The sequence below is a fragment of the Esox lucius genome, chromosome 18 (assembly GCF_011004845.1).
Source record: "Esox lucius isolate fEsoLuc1 chromosome 18, fEsoLuc1.pri, whole genome shotgun sequence".
In the NCBI taxonomy this organism is placed as follows: domain Eukaryota; kingdom Metazoa; phylum Chordata; class Actinopteri; order Esociformes; family Esocidae; genus Esox; species Esox lucius.
The window spans coordinates 17,085,382-17,095,394 of NC_047586.1; the positions used below are offsets into that span (position 1 = coordinate 17,085,382).

Genomic DNA, 10,013 nt, shown 5'->3' on the forward strand with positions numbered 1-10,013 from the left:
TAACATAACATCAAACAGCTACGCTGAATTCCGCATTTTTGTGACTCACACCAAAGATTTTTGTAAATAAACCAAGATAGTAGCCTGGGGAAGCAGGTTGGCAGAACCAAGCACGAGTTAGCGAGATCCCGACATACACATGAACCGGACCGAGGATGGCCCCTGTGTTCATCAATGACACAGAACTGCCTCGCAAACGTAATTGTAATAATAATAATATTTTACAAACAAAAACGTTACCAATACAGTATACTACATCAAAACACTGCATATGGCCAGTCATAGGCTACCTTTGACTGTATTCATCACACTTCCAGGCCTTGCATGCTTTCTGGCTATTATAAAATGTTTTTAACTTTTGAGTCGATTACTATTAATTGTATTATTATTTTTTTTTTTGATAAGTTAAAATGAACATAGCCCAGGCAAAAATCTGGTTGTTAGGTCAGGACCTGTCACCACTAAAATGTAGGCACATCCAAAAAGTTGCATTCATCAGTAAAGGGGTAGACCAGGCCAAAGTACAAACAAATTAAATCCACAGGCAGGAAGCCTTTGCATTCTTTTCATAAATAAGCCGTGCTCGGATACAACAAAATGTCCACTTACATTGCCCTAAGCTAGAGGCGCGTCTGCGTAGTCATATATGGTAAATTCCCTCTTCCTACTTGCTTACAAACGTACCATGAGTGTTTGCCAGCGCAGTATAACATTTGTTCTTTGTGTGCCTTGATGAGAAATCGATCAGTTGAAGTTCAAAGGAGTAGTCTAAGATTATTTATATGGATTCAGAAAGTAACTGTACTAAAAGAACCACCGTCTCGTTTGGGAATGCTTTTATGTCAGCGGGAATGTTTTCCGCTGGAGTACTAGGCAACTTTATCGCTTTGGTTCTTTTGGAGATGCGGCGCCGGCGACAAAGTCCATCATTGTTCCAAGTGTTGGTAACGGCGTTGGTGACTACGGATCTAGTGGGTACCTTCTCCGTCAGTCCTTTGGTACTAACCTCTTATACACAAAACAAGGCACTGGTCGCTATGAGGGAAAACAACGCAGTATGCGCCTACTTCGGTTTCAGTATGACTTTTTTAAGTCTCGCAACTTTAGCCATTGTGTGCGCAATGGCTTTGGAGCGCTACCTCTCCTTTGGACACCCATACTTTCACGAGCAGCACTTGAGAAAGCGTTGCGGATACATCACCATTGCAATCATCTACCTGCTCTGCCTCTTCTTCTGCCTAGGACCTTTCATGGGTTTTGGTGAATACATACAATATTGCCCGGGGACCTGGTGTTTCTTTGACATTAACCCAAAAATCACCAAAAACAAAGTATACGTCTATATCTACGCGTCGTTGGCTCTTATGATGATTTTGACCACGGTGATATGTAATTTATGTGTTGTCTATCATTTGATTCTGATGTATCGGAGACGTAAAGTACACCGTGTGGGAGCTACGCGAAGGATACGATTTTATCAACGGTCCCTCTCCATGGCGGAAGAAGTTGAGCATCTTCTGTTACTGATATTCATAACGGGGGCTTTCGTCACATGTTCGTTTCCTTTAGTGGTAAGGCCATTCATTCCGATACTGGTAATCTAAATGTTTTGGTTTGGGGCGCTAATCACGTGCTCTTCCGCTAAATAGATACAGTGGGGCAAAAAGTATTTAGTCAGCCACCAATTGTGCAAGTTCTCCCACTTAAAAAGATGAGAGGCCTGTAATTTCATCATAGGTACTTCAACTTCAACTATGAGAGTAAAAATGAGATTTTCTTTCTCCAGAAATTTTTCATGAATTTATTGGTAAATTATGGTGGAAAATAAGTATTTGGTCAATAACAAAAGTTAATCTCAGTACTTTGTTATATACCCTTTGTTGGCAATGACAGAGGTCAAACGTTTTCTGTAAGTCTTCACAAGGTTTTCACACACTGTTGCTGGTATTTTGGCCCATTCCTCCATGCAGATCTCCCCTAGAGCAGTGCTGTTTTGGGGCTGTTGCTGGGCAACACAGACTTTCAACTCCCTCCAAAGATTTTCTATGTGGTTCAGATCTGGTGACTGGCTAGGCCACTCCAGGACCTTGAAATGCTTCTTACGAAGCCACTCCTTCGTTGCCTGGGCGGTGTGTTTGGGATCATTGTCATGCTGAAAGACCCAGTCACGTTTCATCTTCAATGCCCTTGCTGATGGAAGGAAGTTTTCACTCATAATCTCACGATACATGGCCCCATTCATTCTTTCCTTTACACGGATCAGTTGTCCTGGTCCCTATGCAGAAAAACAGCCCCAAAGCATGATGTTTCCACCCCCATGCTTCACAGTAGGTATGGGGTTCTTTGGATGCAACTCAGCATTATTTCTCCTCCAAACACGACAAGTTGAGTTTTTACCAAAAAGTTCTATTTTGGTTTCATCTGACCATATGACATTATCCCAATCCTCTTCTGGACCATCCAAATGCTCTCTAGCAAACCTCAGACGGGCCTCAGACGGGCCTGGACATGTACTGGCTTAAGCAGGGGGACACGTCTGGCACTGCAGGATTTGAGTCCCTGGCGGCGTAGTGTGTTACGGATGGTAGCCTTTGTTACTTTGGTCCCAGCCAAACTTTGGTCTGCAGGTCATTCACAAGGTCCCCCCCGTGTGGTTCTGGGATTTCTGCTCACTGTTCTTGTGATCCTTTTGACCCCACGGGGTGAGATCTTGCGTGGAGTCCCGGATCGAGGGAGATTATCAGTGGTCTTGTATGTCTTCCATTTTCTTATAATTGCTCCCACTGTTGATTTCTTCACACCAAGCTGCTTACCTATTGCAGATTCAGTCTTCCCAGCCTGGTGCAGGTCTACAATTTTGTTTCTGGTGTCCTTTGACAGCTCTTTGGTCTTGGCCATAGTGGAGTTTGGAGTGTGACTGTTTGAGGTTGTGGACAGGTGTCTTTTATACTGATAACAAGTTCAAACAGGTGCCATTAATAAAGGTTATGAGTGGAGGACAGATGAGCCTCTTAAAGAAGTTACAGGTCTGTGAGAGCCAGAAATCCTGCTTGTTTGTAGGTGACCAAATACTTATTTTACCGAGGAATTTTTCAATGAATTCATAAAAAATCCTACAATGTGATTTTCTCTATTTCTTTTTCTCATTTTGTCTCTCATAGTTGAAGTGTACCTATGATGAAATTTACAGGCCTCTCTCATCTTTTTAAGTGGGAGAACTTGCACAATTGGTGGCTGACTAAATACTTATTTGCCGCACTGTATTGACTACAGTACCGTTCAGAAGTTTGTCGTCAATGAAAACATACAACCCCGTACTGATGTGAAAATCATTTATTTCTATATTTAATTGAAAATAGTACAGAGTGCGAATTATGCAACAATAAAGTCAGACCAACACACAGACTACAACTGCAGACCATAATTTCTGCTCAAACACATCCCCACACAATACCAGGACTACTGTTTCACCATGCCAAAGAGGTAGGCAGATGTGTTACTTACATACAGCATCTAAGCCTGTGCCTGACTAACATTAATGGCATAGACCACCCAATAATCTAAATCAGCTGTTTCCTTAGACTACACTATGTAAAAAAAAAAAATGTTCCTTCCGTAATTGCTTATGCCTTAAAAGTATAGAAAATTGCCATTATTCCCCAGAAACTCAGGACAATGAGAAAACAGGCAAATTTGTGTCTTTTCGTTCACATAGAAAAAAAAAAACATGAATCCAAATCCAAATGAACTATACTAAAGTAATACAAAAATGTCTACAAGATTTAGAAGATTTAGAAGTGAGTAGTTTTTCGAGATATACGATTATATAGTCAATCACCTTCACGAATCAGCCCCCAAATTTAGTCTCCCATCATGTTCTCGTTATGATGTCCTTGGTTGCAGCATTCAAAGTCCAGTACATCTTGGAAGTGCTTGCCTTGCTCCTCCGAGTACGTTCTTTTGTTACATTTATCAAGATGAGCATCCAGGATATGGACTTTGAGGGACATCTTACAGTCCATTGTGCCGTAGTTCTTCACCAGAGTCTCAACCAGCTCCACATAGTTTTCAGCCTTGTGATTGCACAGGAAGCTCCGGACCACTGCAACAAACCTGTTCCAAACTGCTTTGTCCTTGTGAACTTCTTCGGGAATTCATTGCACTCCAGGATTTTCATCTGTGGTCCGACAAAGACACCAGCTTTGACCTTTGCCTCAGACAGCTTAGGGAAGAAGTCTTGAAGTTACTTAAAGGCTGCTGACAAATTGTTTCATAAGGCCCAATTTGATGTACAGTGGTGTCAGCACCTTCCGGGGTCCACCAGTGGGTCCCACTTGACATTGTTCCTCCCCACAGAGAACTCAGCCCGCTGTGGCCAGTCCCATCTCTGGTAGTGCACCTTGGTGTCCCTGCTGTACCAAATGCAAAGCTAGCGGGAAAACTACCATTCTGAAGTCTCCAATGACCTCTCAGCCATATGTATCCACTTAGGCAGCTGGAACCAAATTGAACTGCTGGGCTTAAGGCCCCTGTACTACTGTTTAGATTACTGGAAGTTCTAGAAAGTTCTAGAAGTTACTCCAAGTTTACTCACTGAATCTATCTAAAATGTTCTGGAAAACGGGTACATTTCAAAATATCACTGCCCTGGTCACAAAAGCAATATTTGTGGGGAATAATAGCCATTTTCTATGCATTTGAGGCATGAGCAATTAGGAAATAACACCTGCTACCCAGGAACAAAAAAATAAAGAAAGAATGTGTTACATGGTGTTATTAGACAATTTTCAAGGTAAGAAAACTGCTGACAAAATGGTAGATTTTTGGGTGGTCTATGCCTTTAAGTAGTAGCTAGGCTAATGTTTCAGTCTTCAAAGTAGCCTAATGCAAAAGATTCTATCAAATCAGCCTTACCTTAAAAAATTACCACAGAGGTTTGGGTTGACTCTCCTGGGTTGAAATGCCATGCTATAGGCACACAGCGAGTCAGAAAATATGCAAATGAGGAGAAATCTCTGACAGATTTAACAGAAGTAATGTCAGTTTTTGCCGACCATAAACAATGGCAATACTAATTTCCTTGCAGTTTACTTTTAAATGTGCTAGCTTAACTTAGGGACTCCCTTGAAGGAGAGAGAGCATCACAACACTTCTTACACAACACAAAAGGTGTCCCGGCAAACTTTTGGCGGGAATTTACAGTACGTCACTCATGCATCTTTTGTGTGTCATTAATTCACCCCCCCCAGCCCAAGTCCTAATTAGAGGGATCAAACATTGTCTGGACAGCAGCATTTGTTGCTCCAGAACCTGTATACAGTTGATATAAAAAGTCTACACACCCCTGTTAAAATGCCAGGTTTTTGTGATGTAAAAGAATGAGACAAAGATAAATCATGTCACAACTTTTTCCACTTTAAATTTTACCTATAATGTGACAACCTTTCCAGTCTTTTGTTGCCGATGTCCCAGCTTTTTTGAAATGTGGGCATATATTTTTCAAGTAACGATAACATTTCTCTGTTTCAACATTTGATATGTTGTCTTTGCAATATTTTCTCTTGAATATAGGGTTTAAATGATTTGCACATCATTTGGTTCTATTCTTCATTACATTTTACACAGCATTGCAACTTTCTTGAAAACAGGGTTGTACATGAAATTAGTTTGTATAGGAAATATAGCAAAATAAATAGGAAATATAGTTGACATAGTTAGAAATAAGGATTTTTAACTGAAATAAATGTTGTCTTTCAAACTTCACTTTCATCAAATAATCCTCTATTTGCTGCAATTGCAGTCTTGCAGACCTTTGTCATTCTAGTTGTCAATTTGGTGAGGTTATCTGAAGAGATTCCACCCCATGGGTCATCGTTTTCCTATTCTCTGAGGAAATTGGCTCCCATCAATCGCAGGTGTGTAACGGTACACTTATCCGTACCGTACCGTTCGGTACAGGATGTTCGGTATGTGTTGTGATCCGAATGAATATGGTCTAGTTTTTACCACACATGTTACTTTTAAAATACAAGTTTTGTGCCCTATAAACAAGTTGTGTAAGCTGATGAGGCCCTCTAAGAGATGTTCAGCAACACAAACAGATCAGTGCCAGTGAAATGTCAATTTACTTTCCAGACTATTCTGTTCCAGCAATCCTGTACCATCCAATTGCCTTCTGCTTTCCTCCTTGGTTTATTTTGTGCACACGCATTTCAACTGGATGATATATACAGTTCTGGAAAAAAAAAAAAAAACTGAAATCAGCATCTCTACATGTATGGTAGCCATTCAATTCCAGTGTCTGTTAAATTCCAACACAGGCACAGCTCATTTTACTTAATGAGGTACTGATTAGGTGGTTACCTGAACCAAATCTAATTTAACGAGGAAAAGTATAAAAACCACTGCTGTGGTCATGACTATCCTCTTGCAATAGGACCAGCTGGATGGCAAAAACAGTCAAAGGTAATTAGAATAAAAAATAACTACAGAATTGTGGACAACAAAGCTACAGACTGGCAGAGGGCGAAAACGTCCACTGACCGAGATGACCGTCAACTCTTTTGAATGTCACTCAACAACCATAGGATGACATCAAGTGACCTACAAAAAGAATGGCAAACAGCAGCCGGGGTGAAGTACATGGCGAGGACGGTTCGAAACAGGCTCCTAGGGGCAGGGCTGAAGTCATGCAAAGCTAGAAAAAAGCCCTTCATCAATGAGAAGCAAAGAAGAGCCAGGCTGAAGTTTGCAAAAGACCATAAGGATTGGACCGTAGAGGAATGGAGTAAGGTCATCTTCTCTGACGAGTCAAATTTTCAGCTTTGCCCAACACCTAGTCGTCTAATGGTTAGACGGAGATCTGGAGAGGCCAACAAGCCAGAGTGCCTCACACCCACTGTGAAATTTGGTGGAGGATTAGTGATGATCTGAGGATGCTTCAGCAAGGCTGGAATCGGCCAGATTTGTCTTTGTGAAGGACGCATGAATGTAGCCAAGTACAAGGTTATCCTGGAAGAACACCTACTTCCTTCTACTCTGAAAATGTTTCCCAACTCTGATTTTTTTTTTTTCCAGCAGGACAATGCTCCATGCTGCACAGCCAGGTCAATTAAGGTGTGGATGGAGGACCACCAGATCAAGACCCTGCCAGCCCAATCTCCAGACCTGAACCCCATTGAAAACCTTTGGTCAAGAGGAAGATGGATGGTCAGAAGCCATCAAACAAAGTCGAGCTACTTACATTTTTGTGCCAGGAGTGGCATAAAGTCACCCAACTGCAATGAGACAGACTGGTGGAGAGCAAGGCGCATGAAAGCTGTGATTAAAAATCTGGGTTATTCCACCAAATATACATTTTTTTAAAATGAATATTCATTTGTTTTATTTTCCATTATTTGAGGTCTGAAAAAATAAATTTTTTCTTTTGGTTATTTTGACCAATTGTTGTTTTCTACAAATAAATACTCTAAATGACAAACATTTGGGGGGGGATTAGGGAGTAATGTTGTCAGTAGTTTATAGAATAAAACAAAACAAAAATGTTTTACTTAAACACATACCTATTAATAGTAAAACCAGAGAAACTGATAATTTTACAGTGGTCTCATAATTTTTTCCAGAGCGGAATAACATACGTGTAGGAGTGAAGTTCGCTTACTGTAAGAAACTATAATGGCAGCTAGAGAACAAGATGACAAACTGCCAATTCCTCCCTTGTCTACAACAGCACACACTATGAAAACTGCAAAGAAGCGAAAGTAGACTAGCTCTCTATAGCTAACAACCAGGAACCCTAAGCTAACATTATCAACGCTAAGAATAATGTCTAACTCTTGAGTTAGCGCTTTTTTTTAGAACAGGTAAATACATTTTTTTATATTATTATTCAGAACTTCATTCTCAATCGGGCATTTTTGTGGAACGGCTTTCTGACCGGTGAATAATTGTAAAATGCTGAAACTGTTTTTTTTTTACTGAACAGATCCTACCTAGTGCAGCTTTAACTACAATGGTAATGGGCAAAGTTTATAACGTCGTAATAAATTAAAAGAAATGTTATGTTTGGCATGTCTTTTTTCACTGTACCGAAATCGAACCGAAGCGTAACTTTTGCGTACCGTTAAACACCAATCAAGCGCCGTGGGATTGCAAAATGGCATGGTTTTGCAAAATGGAGTGATAACCTTCTTCCTCAAGATCCCTTGTACCCGTACAAATCTCATACTTCATCAATGCCAAAGCAACCCCAGACCGTCACATTGCCTCCGCTTGACAGAATTCATCAAGCACTTCTCCAGCATCTTTTCATTTGGTCTGTCCCTCACAAATGTTCTTCTTTGTGATTTGAAACACCTCAAACCTAGATTTGTCGGACCATCACCCTTTTTTCCAATCTTCCTTTTTCCAGTGTGTGTTCTTTTGCCAATTTTAATCTTTTCTTTTTATTGGTCAGTCTCAGATATGGCTTTTTCATTGTATTCCTATGTAGATATTCCATAAAAAATCTGCAATTCCAGCCAGTTTAGTTATTCACAATGTTTGCAATGTCCTCTATATTTCTGATCAATTTAATGTTTTTTTTTATGAAAAAAAAATGCTTTTCTTTAGAAAACAAGGACATTTCTAAGTGACCCCAAACTTTTGAACGGTGGTGTATGCACATGAAAAGCCATAAATGGAGCAAGGCCTTGACAAATGGGTAGTATTTGCTGACTGAATTTTACCAGAGCCTATAGCGTGTGCTGACCCCTGTTATAACGTAGTTCTACTTAGGCTACTTGATAACGGAATATGGTTTTATTGATATTTCAAAGTCTGAAAATAATGTTTGTGATGCTTTTTTTGTGATCCTTTTTCCTTTGTGCTCCCCTAGGTTGTTGTGTTTTCAAGACCCTATTTCAACTTGATTGAAAGTGAATCCCATGATCTCCTAGCTCTCCGCTTGCTGTCTTTCAACTCCATTATCGACCCATGGGTCTTTATAATCCTTAGCCCCTCAGTGCTGCGCTTCCTCTGGAAGAAGCTGGCGCTGTGTAAGGCCAAGGGACCACGAGAACCCCCCCAATTCCGCAAGGAAAACGCTGTCCCTGTTGGATCAAAACTCCCTTCATCTAGCCCAGTCATGGAGATCCAGAACAACGAATTTCAGTAAATGGACTAGACATACGTGACCAGTGAGCGAATGACCCTCTCTTGACGAATGTAGGTCATCTAACCCTCAGTAATCCAGGAGGACACAGGATGGGATTTCTCAGACTAGTCATCCAATTTCTGGTGAACATGGGCCTCAGTGAATGCCCAGTGCACCATTTTTGTCCCATGGGCCAGAGGACGTTCACAGGCAATTGGAATAGATTTTGACGGACAACTGAATTGAGGGGGGCAGTTGGCTGCAGAGCTGATATTTTATAACCTCAAAATAGTAAGTGAAATAAGACTTAACATTTTGAGAAGTCATTGTTTGAGTATTTATTTAATTGCTTCAGTATGAGAGCTTTATTATCAACACTGAAGGACTGAAATTCTAATTTGAGGAAACTTCTGGATAAAGGGGTCCAGTATTCACAGCATGTGTAAAGGTCAATGGATATGATCTAATCTTAGGTTAAATTGTGATTTGAGAACCAAATATAATATTTATGTATGGTTTTAAATGAATACATCGTATGAAGCTACATTATGAAATATGATAATGTCATGCTCCATTACCCTTTACAGTTGCCATGAGAGACTTATTTTTTTTTAACTGACATTAACATTTAGCAACATTTGGCCATATTATCTCCATTCTCCCCCAAATAAGTATCTTCTAAATGTATGTGTCTAGGCGCATGTACTTGGTTTGAGACAGCTCATAATCAAAATCATGACAAATAGGTATTTGTGGTGGACACCCACCTGTTCTCAACAATGAAAGGTTGGAATGAGACACATGGTTGAATTTCTTAGTTTTTTTGTAAGCGTAACCGGCCAAGAAGAGCAAATGTCTCTTACTGAGGGAGTAAGTCACT

The 10,013-nt window shown here is 40.4% G+C and overlaps 1 protein-coding gene across 1 annotated transcript; it reads left to right on the forward strand.

Annotated features, from left to right (window-relative positions):
* Nucleotides 1–679: 679 nt before the first annotated feature.
* Nucleotides 680–10,013, forward strand: ptger2b (prostaglandin E receptor 2b (subtype EP2)). Its single transcript, XM_010882277.4, has 2 exons — nt 680–1,571; nt 8,876–10,013. The coding sequence occupies exons 1-2, from the start codon at nt 783–785 to the stop codon at nt 9,152–9,154; spliced, it is 1,068 nt and encodes a 355-aa protein (XP_010880579.1). The 5' UTR covers nt 680–782; the 3' UTR covers nt 9,155–10,013.